Here is a 26,442-nt window from a genome sequence, read left to right on the forward strand (position 1 = left end):
AGCAGAAGCCATGGAGAGGTGCTGCTTACTGGCTTGCTCGGCACGCCCAGGGCCACCTGCTCAGGGGTGTCACCACTCTCAGTAGGCGGGGCCCGCTTATATCAGTTATTAATGAAGAAAAGGCACTACCAACTTGCCTACAGGCATTTTCTCAACTGAGACCCCTCTTCCCAAATGACTCTAGCTTGTGTCAAGTTGGAAAAAACCGAAAAAACAAAACAAAACAAAAAAACCCCAAACAAAACTAACCAGGACACTTGGCTTTGATATTTTTTTTAAGTAACTTTTCCTTTATTATTCTTTAGGTTTATTTTGTGTGCATGAGTATCTTGTCGGCCTATACATATGTCACCACATGTGTGCCTGGTCACAGAGGCCAGAAGAGGGTGTTGGATTTTTGGAATTGGAGTTATAAATGGCTGTGGGCTTCTATGTGGGCTCTGAGAACCGAACCTACATCTTCTACCAGGGCAACAGATGCTCCTGACTGCTGAGACATCTCTCCGGCCCACTGATAACTTAGAAACAAGAACCTCACTGGTAGGAGCTGATTTGTCTAGCGCTTTTATTTTCTGCCTGTTTCTCATTTCAGATACTTGACGAGTTCAAAAAAGACTCCTCCGTGTTCATCCTCGGGTGAGACACCTCTGACACGTCGCTGCTGTTCAGGGCCTCTGTGTCCTTGTAGCTCTGGTGGCGAGTGGGAGTGGAAGTGGGGGTGGGGATGGGGGTACGGTGTGCAGTTGCCGACCCTAGGTTCGTAGGACAGTATGAGCGAGTGAACAGAGTCCATAGGGTTGTGGGGTGTTGTGAGGCAGGTCTAGAAGATTCTGTGGGGGGAACTGTGAACTTAGGCTTTCTTCCTGAAGCTTCAGGGGATGTGACAACCAATAGGTTTCTCCTTCCCCCCCCCCCCTTGCTTTACCGTCCTCTCCTCCTCTCCAACCCTACCCTTTCTCTTCTGGATGTGTCCCTCTCTGTCTCCTGCAGCTCTGGTCTTCTGGTTCCATCTATCTGTGGACTCCACACTCTACTGTGCTCCCCAGACCCCCTATAGCTACTGAATGCTGTCTGGGGCCTCTAAGACTCTTGGATTGGGGTCCCTCTTTGAGCCTCTTCTATCTGGACTGTGAGGGTCAGTGACATGCTCAGCTCGGTGGGGCTGGGGTTCAGGGTAGAAGTGGGGTTCAGGGTGAAGGTGGATCTCTTCTAGTAAATGTCCTTCTCTCTAACCAGCCTGTGTCATTTCTCCGAGGGCAGGAACACAGACCGGCCTGATGCCTCGGCTGTCTACCTGCAGGACTTCCAGAGGTTTCTTTTACATGAACAGCAGGTGAGAGGATTGTGAGATTGGGGTGTCAGGGACAAAGAGCTCCCCTGGATGCCTGCTGTCATAGAACAGCTGTGGTGTCCCTGAGGTGGGGTGGGTGGGGCTTCACACCGCTGTCCAATGTCACTGGGTCTCCTCAAATTCCAGGTCTCTCTTTCTTTGTTCCTTTCTTTGTTTTTTTTCCTTGTTTCTTTTTCTCTCTTTTTTTTTTAAAAAGAGATTTATTCCTTTTATGTATATGAGTTCACTGTCACTGTCTTCAGACATACTAGAAGAGGACATCAGATCCCATTACAGATGGTTGTGAGCCACCATGTGGTTGCTGGGAATTGAACTCAGGACCTCTGGAAGAGCAGTCAGTGCTTTTAATTGCTGAGCCATTTCTCCAGCCCTTCCCCTTCCCCTTCCCCTTCCCCTTCCCCTTCCCCTTCCCCTTCCCCTTCCCCTTCCCCTTCCCCTTCCCCTTCCCCTTCCCCTTCCCCTTCCCCTTCCCCCTTCCCCCTTCCTTCCTTTCTTTCCTTTCTTTCCTTTCTTTCCTTTCTTTCCTTTCTTTCCTTTCTTTCCTTTCTTTCCTTTCTTTCCTTCCTTTCTTGAAAATAGATTCTTCTCTTATACAATATATCCCAACTACAGTTTCTTTCCCCCTCCACTGCTCCTAGCTCTCTCCCTTCACCTTCCCCCTTCTCCAGATCTACTTTCTACCCCTTTCCTCTTCAGAAAAAGAGCAGGCCTCCAAGAGACAGCAGCTAAACAGGACAAAAAACATACAAGACAAGGCAAAAGCCCTTATACTGAGGCTGGACAAAGCAACCCAATAGAAGGAAAAGTGTCCCAAGAGCAAGCAAAAGAATCAAAGACACAGCTGCCCCCACTGTTAGGAGTTCCACAAAAACACCCAGTGAACAGCCATAACATCTGCACAGAGGCCTTGGTGCGGACCCATGGAGGTCCCGTGCCTGCTGCTTCAGTCTCTACAAGCCCGTTAGTTTTATACAGTAAGATAGCTGAAGATAAAAGGGGTTCAAACTGGAATGGGAGAACATGGCACACTGAATCTTGTCGCCACTTCCAATGAGCAAGCAGTGGCAGGGGACTCTCCCAGGACAGGCCAAATGCTCAAGGGCTTGAATAAGATGTCCCTCACCTGGCTGGTGCCAGCTCTTCCCCCAAGGCCACTCCAGGAGTGTCTTCCTGGGAGGCCATCCCTTCTGGATGGAAGGAGGTAACTAGGCTGACCAAACCTGCTGGTCTTCTGGGGGATGAGGGGTAAGTCTCCCTGGCTGACATCTCCATGGTGGCTCCCAGTGTGGAGGAAGAGTCACAGGAGTTTCCTGTTGGGATTTCACTATCTGATGGTACAAGGTCACCCCAGTGTGTGTGTGTGTGTGTGTGTGTGTGTGTGTATTCATGTGTATTCTTGGGTGCCATGCTGGTGTTTGGCGAGTAGATGCTGTTAAACATTCCCCTACGATACATGTTTTTGAGACGTGTTTTACTAAGTTGCTCAAACTGGCACTGAACTCCCTCAATAGCCCAGGCTGGCCTTGAATTCCTTCTATAGCCCAGGCTGGCCTTGAACTTGCAGTCTTCCTGGCTCAGCTTCCCGAATAGCTGATACAATCATCCTGCACTTCACCCTCTATGTTTGGGATTTACCATAGCATAAAGATATGAAAAGACAGATAAAGAAAAAAATCGCTCTATGGTAGCATAGAGGCTAATGATCAGAGGGACACATTACCACGAGGTCAGCAGCCCGAGGCTGGGCAGTGGCCGCAGCTGGCGTGGTGTTCTGCAATGGCGAGTAAGACTTTGATGTCTGTCATATGTACCACACCTGTCAGCCTGGGACACTGTATGCAGGTGATGGGGGCGAGGTTCTGTTTGCTTAGCCTGAGCTCTTAGGACCCATGGATGTTAAACACTGTGGGCAGTGAATTCTGTTGGGCACAGTGTGCGTGTGGCGGTCTGAGGACAGCTTGCTGGGGCTACTAGAAGCTCTCCTCCTACCATGAGTGTCTCAGCAATAAAATTTTAGGTTGTTGGGCTTGGTGGCAGGTACCCTTTACCCTTAGGGCACCTTACCATCCCACATTTGAACCCTTAGCATCTTGGGATTCTAAACTTCTTTAGGAAGGTCCTGGTCTCTGCCCAGCCAGAGAACAGTCTCAGTTCTATTAGCAAGTGCCCATGTCTTTTGATAAAAATGTGTACTTTGCAGGGGAAGGAGAGATGGCCATCCAGGCCCTTTGAGACACCCAGGGGAGCCAAGGTGTTTGTATCAAGCAACCTGTACTTGGTGTTACTTCTTGTAGCAGTTCATGGTTCCCCCCATCTTCACCTCTCACAGCTGAGGAAGGAACCCAAGGCTAGTGCTCTATGACTGAGCTAAATCCCCAACCCCCATGTTCCATGCTGTTAACAACCCTCCATTCAGGGGAACTCACAGCCTGCTGGCTGTTTTGGTATCTGTGGTCTGGGGAGACTTGTTAGCTAACCACAGTCTGGTGTAGTTGAAGTAGGACCTTACTACCCTGTTTCAGTCTGTCTTTGGCCCTTTGTTCTTTCTGACACTCCTCCCTTCACCCCACCCCCACCCCCGTGTCCCTTCCTACCCAACCACAAGTTCATCTCAGACACAAGGAGAGAAGCTGGAGAATGTCTGAAACCCAGAAAGCATTGGCCAGCATCGGGGCTGTGGTGTCTTTCATCTTGTTGCCTGTGGGTATTTGGGGTTTCAGAGTGTGCAGCGGAAAACAAGACACGGCACGCTACGGCCTCTTTTAATTAAGGAAATGCTTCTGCCTTGTGCTGAATCTGCTAGTGGAACTGGATTTGTTTCTCTGGGTGGCTCTGCCTGGCTGACCCTTGGAAGAGGGGATGTGAGGTGTCCAACTAAGTCCCTTTCCCCAAGCTGAGTTGGAAACCGATCCTGCTTCCTAGGAGCTCTGGAGACCTGGGATCCTCATGAAGGCTGTGCATCCTCTTCTCTGTGTGACAGTAGCATTATGTGACTTGCAGGGTGGGGTGGGCTAGAGAACCATACGGGGCTGGGCTGTTAGAATAAAGAAACTACCAGGGACTGGAGGCTTCCTGCAGTGAAGAGTCCTACACTCAGCACACAACCGACTCCATATGGTCCCATTTCCAAACCTGTTTAGTGCATTACTTTTGGGACCCTCTTCTCATGGGTAAGGACGTACAAAGAAGACATGTAACTTGTCACCTGGGCTGAGCCAGGAGAGACTCCCTAGTAAGCTGGCTGTATAGTTACTTTTCTCATTGCTGTGACCAGAAGAAGCAATTTCGATGGGGCAGGCTTTATTCTGGCTTAGACTTGGAGGGGCTCACCCTATCATAATTGGGAAGAGATGGCAGCCTGTGGGAACAGCATGGTGACAGGAGTGAAGGTCTGGTCACATGGCCTTGCTAGTCAGTGGAGAACAAGAAGTGGGGCTGGACTATAAAACCTCAAAGCCCACCCCCAGTGACCTACTTACCTTAGTAAGCCTCTTACCTCTGGAAGGTTTCACAGCCTTTTCAGACAACGCCATGACCTGGAAACCCAGGTGTTCAAACACATGTGTTGAACCCATGGGGACATTTCATAATCAAACTGTTAACACTGGCAAGCCCACCATGGTTCCTGGCTGTTTCATACTGAAACCTGTGGTCTGGTGCCCTGAGTTCTTGGCAGACCAAATGGATTGTCATTACTTTTATAGATAAAGTTTTATTGGGATACAGCTATGCTCATTTTCCTGTTATTTGGTCTGTGGCTGAGTTCACACTGTGGTGGCCACTGAATGATGACAGCAGGAGACCCAAGCAGAAGGCATTTGCTCACCCCTGGCAAAAGCCGTGCTGGGACGGAGCCTTGTTTGTGTGCGCCTGAATGACAAGTAGATTTGACACTAGGTGATGGTCCAGTCTTCGACTAGTCCCTGAGAAGGACTTTGCCTGTCCTTTGGTGACTTTGTGTTGTCTTTGACATCTTTAAGGAGCTATGGGCTCAGGATCTGAACAAAGTCCGGGAGCGGATGACCAAGTTTATAGACGACACAATGAGAGAGACGGCAGAGCCCTTCTTGTTTGTGGACGAGGTAAGTGGGCTGGGGCTTGTCACGTGAGGACTTTCTTCATCCCTTCCCCTCAGAAGGAGTCACTGCCAGGTGTCCAGGAACTGACTCCATAGGGAGTGGTTTTCCCAGGGTGGGGAATTATTCCTGCCTTTCATTTTCCCGATTCTCGCCTGGGTGGGATTAACTGTTTTGCCACTAGAGGGCGTTCGCTACCAGGGAGAAACCAGCCAAACAGGACAAATGCTTGCCGGTCCTGTGAGTTATTTCTTTTCTTTTTTCCTTTTTTCCTTTTTTTTTTTTTTTGTTTTTTTTTGTTTTTTTTTTTTTGTTTTTTTTTGTTTTTTGTTTTTTGTTTTTTGTTTTTTGTTTTTTGTTTTGGTTTTTCGAGACAGGGTTTCTCTGGTTAGTCTTGGCTGTCCTGGAACTCACTCTGTAGACTAGGCTGGCCTTGAACTCAGAAATCTGCCTGCCTCTGCCTCCCAAGTGCTGGGATTAAAGACATGTGCCACCACTGCCTGGCCTGTGAGCTATTTCTAAAGGACACTTCTTTGTACAGGTGACAGAGGAGGGACAGAAGGGACATGGGTTATCACCTGCCCAGTGGGGCTCTTTATGGCGGTAAAATGTACCTCTGAGCCAGTTAGTGTTTCTGATTTATTATTTCTAATGCTAGGAGTGTGTAGATGGGAAAGTCCCTGGGTCCCATCTCTGCCTCTTTGTTTTCTGCCGTGGTAGGAACTGACCCAGGGCCTTTGGCATGCTAGGCAGGTGCTCTACCACAGACCTATAACAATGGAATTAATTTTTTTTTTTTTTACTGTTTATTTTGTCCCTTCTCTTCCCTGCCCCCAGTAGGTCAGAGGGGTTTTCCCTATTTTCACTTTACATTGCAGTAGAGGAACACGGGATTACAGCATGTGCCACCACATGCATCTTTTGGGTGGGCCCTGGGGTTCAAACTCATGCTCTTGTTTTTGTCTTTTACCCACGAAGCCATCTCTCCAACACTTTTCTTATGTATTTTTTAAAGCTGCCAGGAGTTGGGATAGGAAACTCCGTCCCTTTTTCTCTGTTTCCCTTTTATCTCCAGTAGTTTTTGAACCCAGGGCTTTGGACACATTAGCCAAGAACTCTACCACTGAGCTAATCCCCAGCCCTCCTTTTCTTTTTGCTTTGAGGCAGCTTCTCAGTAATTTGTCCAGGCTGGACCTGAACTCCCAGACAAGCCTTGACTCTCATCCTCCCGAGCATCTCAGATGACAGGCCTGAGCCCCTAGGCCTGGTGTCTTTCTACCCTTTGATGTTCTTACATCTGTAATGTTCTGTGACTTCTGGAGCTATGCTGGACTCACAGAGGCTTAGTCTCTGGAATGACACAAAGCTTCTGTGTGGGCAGCCAGTGCTCTGGCAGCAGAGACATTTGCGGATACACACTAAAAAGGGAAATGATGGGTAAGTCCATGAGGTGCTTATGTTGAGAAGTGTCCTCGTTAGGGTTTTCCTGCTGTGAACAGACACCATGACCAAGGCAGCTCTTATAAGGACAACATTTAATTAGGGCTGGCTTACAGGTTCAGAGGTTCAGTCCATTATCATCAAGGTGGGAGCATGGCAGCATCCAGGCAGACGTGATGCAGGCAGAGCTGAGAGTTCTACATCTTCATCTGAAGGCTGCCAGCAGAATACTGGCTTCCAGGCAGCTAGGGTGAGGGTCTTAAGAACACGCCCACAGGGACACACCCACTCCAAAAGGCCACACCCACTCCAAAAGGCCACACCCACGCCAACAGGGCTACACCCTCTCCAATGAGGCCACACCCACTCCAACAGTGCCACTCCCTGGGCCAAGATACAAACCATCCTGTGAAGGATGGCTGCAATCTGAGCTGTTTGTACTGAAACCTCAGGAAACCGATGTCTGGGGACCACGTATAGGTTTCACAGCTCAGAGCCGCTTCGCCCGGCTGCCTGAGCGCCAGCTAGGAACAAGTAGACTCCATGCTTCTTGAGCCACGCTGACTATGTTGGCATCTCTTTCAGTTCCTCACGTATCTGTTCTCACGGGAGAACAGCATCTGGGACGAGAAGTATGACGCAGTGGACATGCAGGACATGAACAACCCCTTGTCCCATTACTGGATCTCCTCCTCACACAACACGTGAGTTTCTGGAAGAACCCAGGCTGGCTCTGGCAGAGCGGGTGGTGAAGTCGGGTAGAGAGGGTTGGGAGAAGGGGTCGAGGAACACAGCTCTCTTTCCTGCCAGTATTGGGATGGTTATGTATCATCTACGGCCTTTTAAGCAGGCTCGCAGAGCTGGTGTCCTATGATTTGGTCACCATGCCGTCAAAATGCTCACTCAGCCAGTGAGCTGGTGTTTGTTGAACATCTGATGCGGACCAGGCTCTCTGCCTATGAGATATGTAGACTTCTCAGTGAATGAGGCAGCAGCAGCAGTGCCTCGTGTGTTTGGAGAGGAAGGTTTCCAGTGAATGTCAGCCCTGGGCATCAGCTGATGGCTGAACAGGGAGCAGGGTGAGAAGGAGAGTTTCATGCTGAGAGGAGCATGTGCTAAGGCCCTGGGGCAAGAACAGCTAAGAGGCATTTTTCAGGCTGGAGTAAAGAGTCTGGGAGGGTAGCAGCAGGCTAGAGGGATAGCCTAGACAGAAGCTTCTAAATCACAGAGTCGCAGGGAACCTCTGGACATTTCACCCAGAAAGTGACATGCACTCATCCACCTATTTGGATAATTATGCTGGTTGCAAATGAGTAGGGTGGGTCAAAGGAGTGAGCAGGATGCTGCCTCCTCGCCTCAGTGTGCAGTCAGCCTTTTAGAATAAGGGTTTGACTTCTAGGCTGCAAACTGCTCTTTCAAATGGGGCATGAGCAAGACCCCCAGTGTGTCATCCTCTAGGTATTTGGGAAGGTGACATCTTTTCCAGAGGAATCTCGAGTTCATATCTTAGGACAGTGGATTCTCCAAGCCTAGAGACAGCTGAGGAATGTCCTGAGAGGAGCAGTGGTCTGAAGAGAAGGCAAGGCAATAGGAATTTGTCTTTCAAGACATCAAAAGCTCTCTTAAATAACCTAATCAATAAATGTCCTAACAGAGGAATGGATAAAAAAAATGTAATTCCTATGTAATGCATATATATGTAACACATATATCACGACAGAGCTTTGCAAAGCTGTGGAGGAAATGAGAAGTCATGGCATTTGCAAGAAAATGGATGGAGCCATAAATCATTATGTTGAGTGAAATAAGCCAGATCCAGAACTACTACATGTTTAAGGAATAAAAACCCCACCTATTTTATGGCAGGTCTGCTGACTAGGTTCATGGCACCATAAATTCTACCTGGACTTGCTGAGCCTGCCTAAGCTGGCCTCAGACTCCAGTGGGGTCATTAGCACACACTTTGTTTCTTCTTTGCTCCTGATAACCTCAGCCTAGGTCTCCAAAAGGACCATACTGTCTTCATTGCATTCAGATTGCTTAGGTAACTACTGTGCACATCTTATTGGTGGTTCTGAACCTATGGCCTCAGGATGGCATTAGTGTAGCCCAGACCTTAGCCTGGGTGTTTCTAGATCAGAAGATTTTGGGCTCAGATGTTCTCCAAGCATGAACTGTAACATGAATGCCTCCCTGACTTGGCTCGTTCTGTCCCCCAGGTACCTCACCGGGGACCAGCTGCGTAGCGAGTCCTCCACGGAAGCATATATCCGCTGTCTGCGTGCTGGTTGCCGCTGTATTGAGTGTGAGTTTTCTTTCTTGGCCAAGATCATGCAATAAGCAAAGCTATAACGATCAGCATTTGCTCGATGTTGCTTTTATTTTACTGTGTGTGTGTGTGAAAGACTTCAGTATTGGTGAGAGAAATGGGAAGGGAGACAGGCTGAGAAGTCCCCATGCAGAGTGACTCTAGGGAGGAAGGTGACTGAGGATTTTTTCCTAGAACATAACTGTCCCCAAGCAAAAGTGACATCTGGGTGTGCAATAGGTTGGTGCACCTAGACATTGTGTTGATGCAGTGGGAACCAGGGGGCCAGCAACAAGAGTCACTTTCTGCTAAGAGGAACACAGACACATACCAGTTAGCACGACCCAGGAATTACATGTCTGTAGGTAATGTCCTGAGAGCAAGCATGAAAGGGACAGTCAAGGACAGTCTGTAGCCGGGCAGGTGGCAAAGCCTTGCTTTTGTCTGCCTTTAATTCCCACCTCTTTGGCTGTTTTGTGTGCATGTGTACATGTGTGTGTACACACACACATGAATATATGTGTTTACATGTGCATATATTACCATGTGCATAATACCAGAGGTTGACAGCAGTTGTTTTCCTCAATCACTCTTTATTTTTTAAGAAAGGGTCTCTCAGTGAATCTGTAGCTCTACTCTAGCTAGTCAGCTTGCCTCATGTATCCCTTGTCTCCACTCGCCCATGGGTTCTGGGATTTGAACTCTTACCCTCATGCTTACAGAGAAATTATTTTATCCCTTGAACTATCTCCCCAGCTCATCCTTGGCTCTTTCCTTCCCAGCCTCATTCTATCACCAAAGCTCTTATGTGTCTGGATTAGTTAGCATCCTATCACTGTAACACAACTGAGGTGATGAGCTTTTAATGGCAGGTATATTGTTCTGTATCTTGGGTTGGGAGCATTGCTTTAGGCCTTTGGCAACAATGGCAAGAAAATGCGGTAGAGCAAATGCTTCCACCATAAGGTAGAAACTGGGAGAGGACAAGGAAGAGGCTGGGGTCCCACAGTCCCTTTCAAGGACACAGCCTCAATGATGCTACTCCAGGAACCAAGCTGGATGACACTTTTCTAAGCCATAGCCATGTATGTGGTTGAGAAAATGGCCCAAACCATCAATGGCACCTCTAAGTGTTTCAAACCTGCTCATTCTGTGCCAGAGTTTAATTGTAGTTGCTCACAAGCTTTCTGGGTTTATGCTTTTCCCTCTGGAAAAAGGCTGTGAGAGCATGAAGCCAGAAGTCACCAGCTTTGGTATCCTCAGGATTGTCACCATCCCCCACAGTCTTATTTCCATTTGCATAATTTACCAAACCTTTAAAAAAAAAAATCTGTCTCTTTGCTGTGTTTGTTTCTTATGGCAAAAGAGGGGAGCCTTGAACAGCTGACACAAGAAAATGAAACCCGTTTTGAATATTTTATGACGAGGCTCACTAGGAGTTTCTCGGGAAGTGTATTATGCTCTGCAAGCATGTAGATACGACCATGGATGTATGGGTGAACCTGGGTCAGCCTTGGGAACAGAGCTGGTGTGGGTACCAGGGTCTAACCTCATGGCCTCAGCCCAACATGTGTCTTGTATACCTGTTCACTCTTGATGGCTGTCCTTGCTGGTGGCTGATGCTGAGGACCTGTGTTTTCCCCTCAGTGGACTGCTGGGATGGGCCTGATGGAAAACCCATAATCTACCACGGCTGGACACGGACCACCAAGATCAAGTTTGATGATGTTGTTCAGGCCATCCGGGACCACGCCTTTGTTACCTCCAGGTCAGTGGCTGAGTTCCTAGAGGTGGGCTGTAAGGGGAAGGCTGCTAGGACTGGGCACATGGACAGACAAACACAGATGCACACACACACTGTCCACTTCTCCCAAACCCTGGGGAGCTTGGGTTCCATTTGACTAGTTACTGCCAAGTAGCCCCCGTGTCCTTAAGAAATGACAATGGCCCTTAAAAATTATGTTTATTATTTTAATTGTGTGTATGTGTTTGTATGTGCGCATGAGTGCAGGTGCTAGCGTAGGCCAGAGGCGTTGACTCTCCCACAGCTGGAGGTTCAGGTGGCTCTGAGCTACCTCATGAGTTCTAGATGCTTTCTTCCAATTTGTGTCCAGTGTAACCAGACTTCTGGCTACTTTACTGGGTTCTTCTTCCTACTACCATTCTTCACCCCAAACCCTCCCAACCCCCTCAGTACCAGGTTGGAGAGAAAAGAGGTTAGAGAGGTAAGGGAGTGTCAATCTTGTTAAATTATTTCCTGTTGTTGAGTTCTTTGGGGCAAGTCTAATCTTTGTCGCCAGGATATCCAATTTCTTTTTCCTATCTCTTTCCTCACGACCATTGACAAACTGCAGCAACAGCAACCAGCTTCCGTCTCTGCTTCTCTCAGGGTTCTGGCCTTTTTTAAAAATACCCTCTCAAGAGTCCCCAGAATTCCAAATGTAAGCTATCTTCAGCTGGCAGAATCACGTCCCTAGCATAGCACGAGACAAATCAGAGTCACCTGCTGTGAGCAGTCTGAAGCAATCCCGTATCCCACGCCTGGGATTGAAACAAAAACATACTCCAATAACATTCCTATGTCCAGTTCTGTGAATGGTCAGCCTTTGTGGTTCTTGGCCACGATCCCCACATCTTAACAGCCTTGGTGATAGTTTTATGGACCTCACAGGGTTGTGGGACTAAATGACGTGAGGTGTGCTGAGTGCTTAGTACCAGGCATGATCAGCATTTAGTAAGTAGGACCAGATGTTTCTAAGGTGATTCCTGCCTGAGTTCCTTGGCTCGAGTGTGGGGGCTGGGCTGAGACAGTGATGCTGCAAGCATCTTTTCTCCTCAGTAAGCCTTTTAGTCAGACTACAGGGCTCCCATCCATCCTTTTCCATGTAGCCTCAGCCCCTCCTTGGGCATTCCTCCCTCTGTCACCCAATGAATCCCCGAGAGGATGCTGTGTTCCCAGAGATGGTCAGTGCCTACTCAGACTTTGCTAGCCTCCTGTCATGATGAAAAGATGCCGCTACAGTGGGTTTATAAAGAGAGGTGGCTCATTTGGGATCATGCTTCGGAGGTCCCAATTACTAACCTACTGCGCCAGTGCCTGAGACTTCCTGTCCCCTGGCTTACTCTGCCCTGTGCCGCCTGCAGCTTCCCCGTGATCTTGTCCATTGAGGAGCACTGCAGTGTGGAGCAGCAGCGTCACATGGCCAAGGTGTTCAAGGAAGTGTTAGGGGACATGCTGTTGACGAAGCCCACGGAGGCCAGCGCTGACCAACTGCCCTCACCCAGCCAGCTTCGTGAGAAGATCATTATCAAGGTAGGTATGTGTGGGTGGGGGTGCTGTCTACCAGGGGTGGCCATCATTAAGGGTATATGTCAGAGGTCCGGTGCCAGACTCCAGGTCCCATCTTCTTTACTATCTCTCTGATCTTGGCAAGATCTTGATCATTGAACCTCTGGGTACCTCTGTGCCCCTCTGGTAATGGGGATACTATAGGATTTAGTTACATAGTTACCTTGGTAGGAGCAGTTCTGGGTAGGTGTGGGTAGAATGGTTAGTTCATACTACCAGTTCTAACCTAGAAGGAGGATGAGTTCCAACCAGCCTGGGCTGGGAGACTCTGTCCTTGTGAGACTCTGTCTTAAAAAAAAAATGAAGCGAATGGAACCTGTAGTTGTCCATTCGTGGGTCTGTGAGTTGGTCTTGTGTGAGTGTCGGGGTTCCAGCGGCTCAGCCCCCATTCCTGCCCTCGGCATCTCTCAGACTATGTGGGCTGTGATAGCTGCTTAGCAGGGTTTGAGTGGCCGTGGGATTCCGCTGGGGCTGGTATTCTTGTTCTATGGAGGCGGCGCCTGATCTTTATCTGTCTTTGGGGACATCAACATTTGCACACTTGTATTGTTAGGATAAGAAAGACCAGATAAATAGTAAAATAAAGCATGTGCAAGTTTATATTTCTCCTACGAGGTAGAATGTTATGAGCTTTGGGCTTTGTATCCCATAGTGATTTGGGGACCTAGGATCCTAGGCAGGGATGGGCTAACGACTGAGAGGCAAGGAGGATGCCTCTGAGGGAGGAGAGGTCTCCAAGCAGAGCTGAGACTATAGGGCATGACAGGTCGGCAAAGCCGGAGGTGGAGAGAGCAGTGCATGCTGGGTGGCTGATGGTGGGTGAATTCTTGTTGCTTCAAAGACTCTGAACTTAGGTCTTGAGTGAGGAGGGCTATGTGAACTTTTTCCCCTTCAGCATAAGAAGCTGGGCCCCCGGGGTGATGTTGATGTCAATGTGGAAGACAAAAAAGATGAGCACAAGACCCAGGGTGAGCTGTACATGTGGGACTCCATTGACCAGGTGAGTCTGGGTCCCTCCTCCCCTCTCAGAGCTGTGGGTGCTGACTCTCAGCTGTCCTAGGCTTTCACCATAAAGCCTGGCACTATCTCTGCCTTTGTCCCATTTGGAGCCATGTGACTTGTCTTTTTACGGCATTATAATGTTTGCAAATAACTTCATCTTCTATACAATATGTACTTATACACAGACCAATGTCATAGACCTAGATTCATAACTCTCCCATGATGCACCACAGCCCAGGGCTCCTCACCTCTTGTCCTGCCTTGACCTTACAGAAACTCTTCTTGAATAGGAGCATCTGTTATAAACTTCAACATCCAGGGCATCCACAGTGCTGCGACACTGTCAGCTCCTAGTGGATTCTCTTTCTGTGTCACCCCTTGTCCGCTGTGTTAGATGAACCCTTTGGAGGATTCATTCTGTGGCCCCTTGGCTCTGTTGCTTCTGTGTTAGCTCACAGTGAGGCAGAGCATCCTGCCAGGGAACTGTGTGAACAAGCTAAGAGGCTCACTCACCTCATGGTGGATGGGAGGCAGAGAAGATAAGAGGTAAGAGGTCAGCCCTTCAGTGGTACAGCCTCATCTCCTTCAGGCCAGCTCCCAACAGTCTAATTATTCACCTATGAATCTATCAATGAATGGATTAACCCCTTCATGGCGTGGGTCATTCCTAAAGCCCTATCAGCTGACAAGCAACCCTGTAATGCACAGTCCTAATAGGAACAGGCTTTAGAGCAAGCTATAGCATCCACTAATGTCCTTTTCCTGTCACATATATTAGCAGTCAACTTGCTGCTATATATTAGCAACATTTATTAGCAGGCAACTTGTTGTGGCCTTCCAATCTGGGATTGGGCCACCCTAGGTAATCCTTGTCATTATCTCCTTCTCCTTCTTCCTATCATCACCATCACCATCTTCATCCTCATCATCTTCACCATCATCATCATCAACAACAGCAACAACATCATCTTTCTCCTTCTCCTCCTCCTCCTCCTCCTCTTCCTCCTCCTTCTTCTCCTTCTTCTTCTTAATATTATTATTTGTGGTAGAATAAAGTCTTTCAAACTTTAATGCTTCTCCCATACCTCCTGACACTCATATTCACTTGAGTTATCCAAAGGTCTGTCTGTTCTAGTACCCTATAAATACAAAATAGGTAAAATTTAAGTAAATCTCAACAAAATGCCACACACACACACACAGTGGAGTCTGATTCAGCCTCTAAGAATGAAATCACAGCATTTACATGTGGAGAGCGGGATGTTAAAGGGCAAATAAGAATACTGGTGCTTTATCTCATGTGGACTCTGTATTTTTAAGAATACTTAAATACCCGGGGGCTGGAGAGCTGTCTGAGAGGCTAATCGCATTTGCTGTTCTTCTAGAGTACATGAGTTTGGTGCCCAGCATCCACGTGGGTGCCTCCTAACCATCTGTAGTTCCAGTTTCAGGGGATCTGATGCCCTCTTCTGGCCTCTATGGACACTGCACTCATGTGCACATGTGCACATACACCACACACCACACACATATATACACACACCCTTTCAAATATATATGTATATATATACATATATGTGTATATATGTATATATATATTTATGGTGTACTTATTACATATAAATGCATGCAATTATAAACATTTAAATTTGTATGCATGTCATATATATGAGTGGTCTAAAAGTTGAAGAGAACTATTTGTGGGGAATGAGAGAAGTGCAGAGAGGAAGGATCATGAAAGAGACGATGGGGGATGAACCCAGTCAAGTACAATGATATATATGTGTGAAAATGTCATAATGAAATCCATTAAAAAATTTTTTTTGAGACAGAATCTCACTATGTAGCACTGGCTGGCACTGAACTTATAGAAATCCACCTGCCTCTGCCTCTGTCTGGAGTGCTGGGATTAAAGGTGTGCACCACTATGCCTAGCACACATATAATTAATATTATATATCATATATCACATATCATATAACATATATTATATGATATATGACATACAATATAATACATAATATATTAATATGATATAATATAATATATAACGAATATATATATATACATACATACATACATACATACACATATATAATAACTTTAAAAAATTAGTGAAATAAGAACATGCTGTTAGGTCAATTGTCCAAAAAGACCCAGAAAGGCTTACAAAGCAGGTGACAGGGTGACAGGCTGGGGACGTAGCTCACTGGCAGAGCTCTTGCCCGACATGCACACGGCCCTGAGGTCAGTCCCCAGTACTGAGGAAAATGCCGGGTAAATGAGGAAAAGCTACTCCTGAGGTTGTATGATCTAATCTGCTGCAGTCTGTCAATGCAGCAGAAAGTCTGCATCCGCTCTCATCTGCTCGGAGAAACACTCACTCACATAGTCCTGAACAATGCCAAGAATCCAGTAGTAGGTGCTTCAAGAGCAGATCTTGTAAAAAATCATTATAAATGTGAAAACTGGGGCGGAGGACGGGGGCGGGGCAGCCCCAGTGAATGCTGGGGTGATATCCCACAGGTCCCCACAGTCAATAGGGCTGAGACCTTGGGGGAGACTAATGTCACCCTGGCTCTCTAGAAATGGACTCGCCACTACTGCGCCATTGCTGACGCCAAGCTGTCCTTCAGTGACGACATTGAACAGACGGTGGAGGAGGAGCTGGTTCAGGTAGGTGGAGACCTGCCCGCCCTCTGCCTTCTGGTCTTGTCCTTGGAGAATCCCCACCTGGAGACTTACTTAGTGTGTGGCTTCTCACATCTGGGTTGGCTTGAGCGTTCTCGGCTCTAAGGAGAAATTGCTTTGGGTAGTAAAGCTTAATTAACTAGCTCTTCCTGATTGGCTAGCTGGCCCTAGGGCTTAACCAGTAAGATTCTTTCCTGCTTCCTATGGGGTCTGGCTACCCCTTTGTCCAGGGTGAGCAATCCCCAGGTGTGGGTGGGAGGTGTGATAGACCCACCCCTTGACTTGCGCTGCATGTTCGCTCCAGCTGCTGTCCATCTTCGGGCTTTTTCTTGAGTACAGTCCAGGGTGAGTTCAGGCTTCTGGTACTGGGGATTCCCTACCCTAGGACTCCTGGAAACGGGCGTCAGTGAGTTGTCAGGAGAGGGCAGAGGGAGCTGTATGTCATAAGCCCTTTTGGCTCCTTGTGGTTCAGGACACTCCCCCCACGGAGCTGCATTTTGGGGAGAAATGGTTCCACAAGAAGGTGGAGAGGAGGACCAGCGCAGAGAAGCTGTTGCAAGAGTACTGTGCCGAGAACGGGGCCAAGGATGGCACCTTCCTGGTGCGGGAGAGCGAGACCTTTCCCAATGACTACACGCTGTCCTTCTGGTAACGCCCCTCCCTCCGAGGCTGGTGGGTGGGAGGTGGTGTGGTCAGGCTGCTGTCCTGCCTGGCTCTCATGGGACATCCCTGTCTCTATGCCCAACAGGCGGTCTGGCCGGGTGCAGCACTGCCGGATCCGGTCTACCATGGAGAATGGGGTCATGAAGTACTACCTGACTGACAACCTCACGTTCAACAGCATCTACGCCCTCATCCAGCACTACCGTGAGGCACACCTACGCTGTGCGGAGTTCGAGTTGCGGCTCACAGACCCGGTGCCCAATCCCAACCCACATGAGTCCAAGCCGTAGGTCCCAGGACTGGGTGGGAGTTAGATGACCACATGGGTCATGCCCACGAGGTGTGACGATCTGTATGGGGTTTTCATTTCCAGGAGCTCATTCTCTTTGACAATGTGGGTTCTTACAATTCTATGTGAACTATTCCTCCCTGTCAGACTTTGTCCCAATCTCTCTCTTTTCTTTCTTGCTGGTTCATTAATTCTATTTGTGTGTGTGTGTGTGTGTGTGTGTGTGTGTGTGTGTGTGTGTAGGTCTATGTATGGTATGTACGTGTGAGTGCAGGTGCTGACAGAACCCGGAAGAGGGAGTTGCATCCCCTAGGGCTAAAGTTAAAGACAGTTGTGAGCTGTCTGTCATGGATCCTGGGAACTGGAGAAGAGCACTCGTTTTTTAAGTTAAAAAAGTATGAATATGAGTGGCTTTGCCTGAATGTATATATGTGCACTGTGTATTTATGATGCCCACAGAGGCCAGAAGGGGGGTGTCAGATGCCCTGGAACTGGAATTATAGGCACTTAGGAGCCACCATGTGAGTGCTGGGAATGGTACCTGGATCGTAAGCGCTGTTAGTGCTCTAACCACTGAGCTCTATCTCCAACTCCACCGTTTTGTTTTTTGAGACAGGGTTTCTCTGTGTATCCCTGGCTATCCTGGAACTTACTCTGTAGACCAGGCTGGCTTCAGATTCTGAGATCCACCTGCCTCTGCCTCCCAGGAGAGTGCTGGGATCAAGGGTGTGTGCTGCCCACTTTTTTCCCCCCTAGCTTGAACTTCCCTTTTCTCTTCTCTCCGTGGTTTCTTCCTCCTTTTCTTCTCTTTCAGTGCCCTGAGGTCTGGGGCTTTGATCTCTGAGGCCAGTTTGGGTCTGCTGTGCCTGTGCTTGTCAAGGCTCCCTCTGTGATCAAAGGAATCACAGTATAGTAATCACAAGGATGTGGGCCTTTCCCTCTTTTATTCACTAAGGAGAGTTCCAGGACATCCCTGGCAAAGAGGCCAACACATTCCAGAAATGCCAGGATAATCATTAAGCAGGTGGATCTAACATTTTTGCTTTGAAGGAAGCTGAGTAATTTATAGTGACATTATTATTGTTGTTATTATTATGATTGTGATTACTGTTACCATTTCCTGTTTTCATAACAGTTGCCTTCCCAAACTTGTCATTTTGTATCTTTAGTAATTCAAATCTTTCTGAGCCTTACCTTGTGTTCCCTGCCCCAGATGTTCCTCTGCCCCAGATGTTCTGAGACACACTGTTGTAGCTCTCCCGGCCTTTGGGGCTGGGCAGGTGGACAGAGAAGAGACTCCCTTGAGTTTCACATAGACCTCCTCATTCTCCTGGGGTCTTTATAAAAAATTGCTACCTTTCTTCCAGTCATGGGGGCTTAGTCCGATAATCCCAGCTAGTTGGGAGAATGTGCTACAGGCAGATCGTTAAATTCAAGGCCAGCCAGGGTTATACAGTATGTCTGGAAAAAAAATCTAGCAAGATCCTGTCTCAAAAATGAAAAACAAAACAAAAAATTAAGGCTGTAGCTCAGTGGGAGGGGGCTTGCCTGGTATGCATGTGACCTTAGATTAATCCTCAGTGTTGCAGTAAAATAAAGCAAAAATTGAGTAGTAATTGCTGTCTTAGGAGGTGCGTATGGTCAGGGAAGTCCCTGCATGGTTTTTATGGCTGTTTCCATGGTTCGCCCCAGCTGTCCCTGTATGTTGATATTCTGTCTCCTGCAGGCTCTCAGTCTGGGAGAACTCTCAGCAGCTTGTTTTCCTCTTTTGGATTCAGGTGGTACTATGACAGGTTGAGCAGGGGGGAAGCAGAGGACATGCTGATGCGGATTCCCCGAGATGGAGCCTTCCTCATCCGGAAGCGGGAGGGGACCGACTCTTACGCCATCACCTTCAGGTAGGCGGGCACTGTTTGTACTTGAGGGTAAGTGCTCCCTAGAGGAGAGAGAAAGGACATAAATGCAAATCTATTCATCTATCTATCTATCTATCTATCTATCTATCTATCTATCTATCTTCTATCAATCAATCATCTACCTATCTATAATCTATCTATCTATTGTAAGACTCTGTTGAACCTTAGCTTACTGGGAACCCCCTGAGTAAACCACGTGGAGCCACGAATTGATGCAAAAAGCAAGAGGAATTTATTGTTCCAATGTGTTGGGGTCGTCCTGCACCCGAAGGAGAGGCAGCGACCCCGGGCAGCCCGTTTGGCCAGTTTTTATACAGTTTTCAGGGGTAGAATAGAGAAACAGCAACTAGGCACAATATGGTTGGCAGAACAGTGTGACTTTTAAACTGATTGGTCTTTAGGGAATGGTCTTTAGGCAAGGACTTCCCTTGTCTGTGAGCCAACGGTCCATTCTATGGAATGCGTCCCGACTCACAGATTGGTTCCCCCCCACTGTGGTCTGAGGAATGTTAATTAGCCTTTCCTTTCCAGAGGTCCAAGTGTCCCATGACCTTTCCAAAGTTCCTGAGCTGACCAGGAATATTAATTAGTCTCTCCCTTCCAGAGGGCCAAGCCTATCTATCTATCTATCTATCTATCTATCTATCTATCTATCCATTCATCTATTTTTTTTGAGATAGTCTCTCTTTATGTAGCCCTGGCTGGCCTGGAACTCACAGAGATCCTGCCTGTTCTGTCTGCCTCTGGATGTGGGGATCAAAGGCGTACACCACCACACCTTTTTGATACCAGCGATTCTGACCTTTGAGAGGGCTGGCTTTGGTGGCTTTGGTTTTCATTTTTAGTGAGGTTTATCGGTTTCCACTCGCTGGTTGGCCCTTTACGTGTCTCCTGATTGATTGATGTCTATTTAGAGACACTGCCCATTTTCCATCAGATTTTTGTCATTGCCATTGCTATGCCATCACTTGCGTTCCATTAATCTTTGAACCTGAACAGATCTCGATCAGATGATCCGTTTGCAAACATTCTCTCCAGTTCTATTCTCTTTTCGAAGCCCTTGACTTCTTCGGCTATACAGAAGCTCTTTGGTTTGATGTAATAACACTTGTCTGTTTGCTTTTGAACTCACAGGGATCTCTGGCTGGCTTTAAAGGCATGCACCCCCAAACTCAGCTATTGCATGATAATTCCAAGTCAAGGAGTGCCACGTGTTTGACTTTGCTTTTTTTTTTTTTTTTTGCTGACGGTTGCTTTGGCTGTTCAGGGCTAATGTCACAGAAATAAAAATCAATCAGCACATGATATTTGTCCAAATTTGTAGTGTGATGTTTTGGCTCATGTACCCATGGGTAGTGACTGCTACCCAGTTAGAGAACCTAATGCCACAAACTTCTGTCATTTCTGTTATTTTAACTTGATTAATTAGTGTATTTTGCTTGCATGTATGTCTGTATATCACATGAGTGCCTGGTGCCTGTAGGGGCCAGAAGAGGGAGTCAGATCCCCTGCAACTGGCATTAACAGACAGTTGTGAGCTGCCATGTATGTGCTGAGAATTGAACCAAGGTCCTCTGCAAGAGCAGAAAGTGCTCTTAGCAACAGAACCTCCTCTCCAGCCCAGACACTCTTGGCTTTAAAGTTAGGATCAGACTCAATTTTTCTTATTCTTTTAAATCAGTAAGACGGAAGGATGTGTTGTCTGTCCTGTTTGGAATCTTTTCTGCCTCTTGTTTCAAACAGATGAAAAAAAAAAATAACAACTTATCATCCTTTTTGAAACAAACCAAACACAAGTCATTGTAACTCTGGGCTACTGGAGGCAAGATTCAAGGACCTGAGGACTGATTGGAGTTTTAGAGCAAGGACCTCAAAGCCCTTTGTGGAAGGGCCCCTGGAACAAACACTTTAGGCTTCACAGGCTGTATAGACCCTATTGCAACTATGTAACCCACCATCTGTAAGAGAAAATGACCACCGCATAGATACAAATGAACAGTGAACATGTCTCAATAAAACTTTATTTAAAAAAAAAACATTCTTTAGCTTGTGGGTCATAGAATGACATCTCAATCAGGTTGAAGGAAGAGCTGGGTGTTGAACATCGTATATGAATTCTTTCAGATCTGAACTGAAAAGTCTTGTGTCTTGTGCTCCTTAGGAGGACTGAATTCTGTTCATTTCAGTCCCCTAAGGATGGATAACAAGGTTGTGGCTGATTGGTGTAGCTGCTAGCATCCTTGGTTGTTAATCCTCTGTGGTCCTCCCCATTAAGGGCCAGGGGCAAGGTGAAACACTGTCGTATCAACCGAGATGGACGCCATTTTGTGCTGGGGACATCTGCCTACTTTGAGAGCCTGGTGGAGCTTGTCAGCTACTATGAGAAGCATGCACTCTATCGAAAGATGAGACTTCGCTATCCCGTGACCCCAGAGCTCTTGGAACGCTATAATATGGTAGGCTGACTCCCTTGGGCTTGTTAGTCATGTCACAGTCTGTATTTTAGATATACATTGTGCATACATTTACATACAGACTGTCTGGGATAAGAGGTCCTGGGGATGCAGACTTGGCCACAGCCCACAAAGCCTTTGTCCCTATGCTACCCATAGGGGAGGTTGGAAGAGGATGGCAATGAGTTAGAAAATAAACACAGGCAGTGTCACATGGTGTTATATGCTAAAGAGAAAGAGCTGGGACAGCGTGGGAGTGGATGAAGAGATGGGGCAGTGGCTTGCAGTGTTCAAAGGTTCTGGGAAGACATTACTGAGGAGTGAGTCATGCAGATATCTGGAGGAGAAAGGGCAGCAGGAGCAAAAGCCTTGGGGTGGTATACAGGCATGAAGTGAGCACAGCCAGAGAAATGCTAATGAGGGTGGGGCTGAGAGGAAGGTCCACGTAGGATCTGGTGGGCCATGGCAAGGCACTGGCTCTTATCTTGTACGTTACAGGGTTCTGGGTGCAAGGAGACCGGATATGGTCATGATATCTCATTTCATGTCAGAAGGATCCTTGATTTCTTAAGAGGAGATTGACTCTGAGGGCTGGTTAGTGTTACCTGTCAACCTGACACAGCCTAGAATCAGCAAGAGGAAGTCTTAGAATGAAACTTCCTAGCTCAGGTTGGCTCATGGGCATGTCTATGGGGGGGGGGGCGCTATCTTATTGTTCATTGATGTAGGAAAGACCTATCATGGGTACCAGCCCACCATGGGCAGCTCCATTCCCTAAGCAGTGAGTCCAGAACAATAAAAGAAAGGGGGAAAGCTGACTGAGATCAAGTCAGCGAGGATTTAGGTGTTTATTTTCTCTGTGCTCTTGACTGTCCCTGACTTGACTTCTTCCTGATGATGGGCTATCATCCTGTCTTCTCTAAGTTGTCTTTGTTCAGGGTATTTTTTTTATCACAGCAACAGAAATGAGACTTAAGACCTAGGACCCTGTGTTCCAACCATGTGCCAGGGAGTGTGCCCAAATTCTTCCTTGAGAAAATTTGGGGCCTAGAGGAGAAAGCACAGTGTGCCAGAGTAAAGTGTCTTGGTCAACATGGGCTCCTTTGGAGCACAGACCTTCACAACAAGAGGAGAAGACACTACAGTGGACAGGGGAGTGGTCAGGGGAGGCTCGTTAAGGACAAAAGTATGAGCCAAAACCCAGGAGACAGGAGTGAACAAATGGTTTCTGAGGAGATGAGGGAAGGCTGACAGCAGAGACTCTGGGTAGCGGGACAGGAAGGCTCGGGGAGGGGCGGGGGCATGCCAGGGGCCTTGGCAATTGCTGCCCGCAAACATTTGCATGTCTGTCCAGGAAAAGTTTCATCAATATGTCTGCCAGTTCCCCTGGTGTGACTCTTTCAAGCTGTTGATGTGCTATCCTTGAACAGGGGATCCTGTTACCCTCTGGGTCAGGGTAGGGTGTCTGTGATTTCCAGGTTGCTTCCAAATCTGGAGGAACCTTTTTGAATCTTCTTGTTACCTCTACATCTGAGCCGCAGAAGAATCTCATGAGGTTCTAGCTCTTCTTTCCAAAGAACGAGATTCCCAGAGAAAGCCTGCAGACTGGCTGTGGGCACAGGCCATTCTAAGAGGGTGGGGTGCCATATTTCCTGTTTGTTTGGTGCTGGGAATCGAACCCAGGGCCTTGTACATGGAAGGCAAGAGCTGCTTCCACTGAGCCACATTTACTTTTCTTTGTCCTTCCTCTATTTTTTTTCTTTCTTTCAGGAAAGAGACATCAACTCTCTCTATGACGTCAGCAGGATGTATGTGGACCCAAGTGAGATCAACCCTTCCATGGTACAGCATCAGTCCTACCCAGTAGAGTGAGAGGGAGACCCCGCTTCACCGCTAGTCTCCATGGCACTTATATCGGGGAGTATTCTAGAACATCTGACCACAACTAACATTTCTTTCGAGACATGGTGATGGGCAGGATACCATGTGGTTTCACGGAGGTTAATAGAATTCCATCCGGATGGAACCGTCTCTCGTTAGAGTCCCGAGTTTCGGTGAACCACCTTTGGGCCAAACAGCTTCTAATTAAAAAATCTTCCAAAATTCCTTTCCTGCTTGCCGACAGAGCCCGAGGCATTTATGAATTATGTCTGGTTCACTGACCTCCTTGCGAGGCCAGCGCTATCTCGGATTCCCACCCTGCCTCTGTCTGCCTCGTGCAGGTAAAGGTGGATTTTGCTTTTTTGCCTCCAGCTCCTCTTGTTTTGGTTCCATCTCAAACTTAGTGAGGAAAGAACTATAGCAGATTTTCTGTCTGGTGCACATAACTAGGGCGCTGTTCTCACTGGTGGTCTCTGCTGAGACTCAATTCCTTAATCCTTGGTGGATGCAAATTCAGAGCAGGACACGAAGGCTTCCGAAGTGTGGGGATGAGGAGCAGAGTGGCTAACCAGTATGGACCAGTTTTCAGAGGGAAGGCTGTGCTGTGCTGAGGCCCCGCCCAGATGTATAGGTTTGGAACATTTCTCCAGTGTCCCACCCCCACCCCTGGAAGAATGTTGAGTTGGCTTCTGTCTTCTCCAGAGGGTCATGAACTCAGTTTGCTCTGAAGGGCCTGCGTCTCTTCTCCTTTTAAACACAATTCCGTGAGGTAGGTCTTCTGTCTCAAAAGAACATCAAGCAGATGACATGGGAGAGTGGAGGTGTAAGGATGATGTCACCAGCCCACCTCCCAGTACTGGAGATGGAATAAAGGACCTCCCGTATGCCAGGCAGGTGATGGATGGCTGAGGTACCTTTCCAGTGGCACTTCCCCCTCACCCCCATCTTGACTTTTTCTTTGGAGAAAGGGTCTAGATTAGTTGTCCAGGGTGACCTAGGTAAGTTCACAGGTCTGGAAGGATAACATTTGAGATAACATGTAAGGTGTGTTAAAGACAAGAGTCCAGTATATTTTAAGCACTAGCCTCATGCCAGCTCCACAAAGCAGGTACGTTTGTGGTACCCACCCATTTTACTGGAGAGGAAATTGAGGCTATTTAGGTGACTCCAGGCAGCTGGATTAGAAGCCTGTCCTTTTGGCCATGTGGATACACCCAGTTTCTTTCTTTCTTTCTTTCTTTCTTTCTTTCTTTTTTTAAAGATTTATTTATTTTATTCCTATGAATACACTGTTGTTGGTCTTCAGACACACCAGAAGAGGGCATCGGATTCCATTACAGATGGTTGTGAGCCACCATGTGGTTGCTGGGAATTGAACTCAGGACCTCTGGAAGAGCAGTCAGTGCTCTTAACCACTGAGCCATCTCTCCAATCCTACACCCAGTTTCTACAAGGCCACACAGTGGCTGCCTCATTTCTCACTAGTCCCCCAGGGCCTTTCTTGTTGTCCCAGAAATGCAGCCCCTCTCTAATGCCATTCAGTAGCGCCTCTCTGTGCCATGACTGTGCCTCCCTCACATCCAGAATGCCCAGGAGTAATCCTGCCAGTCTCTGGTTGGAGTTCTCCATAGCAGAAGCTTCTAGAAGCTGCATTATTCCTTATAGATTCTGGTGGAGGATGGCAATACCTCGCAGTCATTGACCCAGTTCTGGGCTCAGCTACTTCCCATATGGTTGGCTCTGGACCAGGTTCTTCATGTCTCTGTGCTCAGCTTTCTCATCTGTAAAATGGGTATGATAGCACTAGCTCCCCATTAGGGTGGTTATGATGGTTAAGGGAGCCACCGTAGGTTAAAAGGTGTTCAGGACAGGTCTCCGTGTTGGCAGACACCTAAGAAATGCAGGCCACAGGCATTTTTACTGTCACGTGAATTATTTCACTGAATTTTCTCAGGAACCCTATGAGATATATAAAACTTTAATTACCATTTCAGTTGGGGAAATGGAGGCTTAGTGTGTTCCAGCTTACACAGATAGGAATGGATGGGCAGAGCCATGGTTACGTCTGTCTGCCTTGCAATACCAACTCTCGCCAGCAGATGGTGTAGTAACCCCGGCCTCTGCGGTCTCTGCCTTCCTAATGAGAAGCTAATTGTACCGGTCCTGTTTCCCTTGCTTGCCTCTGTCATCCATCTGCCCTTTTTCTTCCTGTTTTCTCCAAAGCCTCAGAGGACTGTGAAAGCGCTCTATGACTACAAAGCCAAGCGCAGCGATGAGCTGACCTTCTGCCGCGGTGCCCTTATCCACAATGTCTCCAAGGAGCCTGGGGGATGGTAAGGCTGACTGGGGATGGGCTTCTTGGAGGTGAACTGGTCTCCTCTTGTGGTGACTCTAAGGGGCTGGATGGAGCTCTGAGCACTCTTGTCTCACATTCCAAACTGCATGGGTGCTGATTCGCCATGGAGGCATCCCAAGGTTGCATAGTTACTGTGCAGGCTCCAGCCTATTTGTGATAAAAAAAATTAAAAAAAAAAAAAAAAACTAAAAAAAATATGTGTATATATGCGTGCCTACTTGTCTGTATAATGCACACATGTATGCAGGTACCCAAAGAGTCCCGACGAGGGCATCAAAATCCTGGGACTGGATCTACAGATGGTTGTGAGCCACTCTGTGGGCGCTGGGGACTGAACCTGGGTCCCCTGCAGCAGCATCGAGTGCTTTTAACCACTGAGCCATCTCTCCAGCCTCTCAAATTTATTTTAAAAATCAGGAGACCCTCTTAATTCCAAACTGGTTTCACCTAGCTCCCCAGCATCAAAGACATACAACAGCAGAGGGGGAACAGCCTCCGGCACGCAGTCTTTCTGATGCCTCTGTCCCCGCAGAGCCAGCTTGCCTGCAGTGGTGCCCTCTGACCTCCTTTCCCAGAGGGAGCTGGGTATAGCCAGAGTTCCAGTGGATCCCCAGGTCCCCTTAAGGGAAGGGATAAGGAAAAAAAGGAACCCAAATTTCTGTTCTAG

General features: G+C 47.7%; 1 protein-coding gene across 1 annotated transcript in view; it reads left to right on the top strand.

Annotated features, from left to right (window-relative positions):
- Positions 1-26,442, top strand: part of Plcg2 (phospholipase C gamma 2) — a 131,746-nt gene that overhangs the window by 71,527 nt on the left and 33,777 nt on the right. Inside the window, exons 8-22 of the mRNA XM_034522442.2 lie at positions 593-636; positions 1,261-1,333; positions 5,332-5,433; positions 7,453-7,571; positions 9,087-9,172; positions 10,823-10,943; positions 12,320-12,488; positions 13,420-13,524; positions 16,113-16,202; positions 16,690-16,865; positions 16,966-17,166; positions 18,948-19,067; positions 21,361-21,541; positions 23,309-23,380; positions 25,643-25,752. Of these exons, the coding sequence (XP_034378333.1) occupies positions 593-636; positions 1,261-1,333; positions 5,332-5,433; positions 7,453-7,571; positions 9,087-9,172; positions 10,823-10,943; positions 12,320-12,488; positions 13,420-13,524; positions 16,113-16,202; positions 16,690-16,865; positions 16,966-17,166; positions 18,948-19,067; positions 21,361-21,541; positions 23,309-23,380; positions 25,643-25,752 (1,769 nt within the window). The remainder of the gene's footprint in view (positions 1-592; positions 637-1,260; positions 1,334-5,331; positions 5,434-7,452; positions 7,572-9,086; positions 9,173-10,822; positions 10,944-12,319; positions 12,489-13,419; positions 13,525-16,112; positions 16,203-16,689; positions 16,866-16,965; positions 17,167-18,947; positions 19,068-21,360; positions 21,542-23,308; positions 23,381-25,642; positions 25,753-26,442) is intronic.

Source organism: Arvicanthis niloticus, chromosome 18, assembly GCF_011762505.2.
Source record: "Arvicanthis niloticus isolate mArvNil1 chromosome 18, mArvNil1.pat.X, whole genome shotgun sequence".
NCBI lineage: Eukaryota > Metazoa > Chordata > Mammalia > Rodentia > Muridae > Arvicanthis > Arvicanthis niloticus.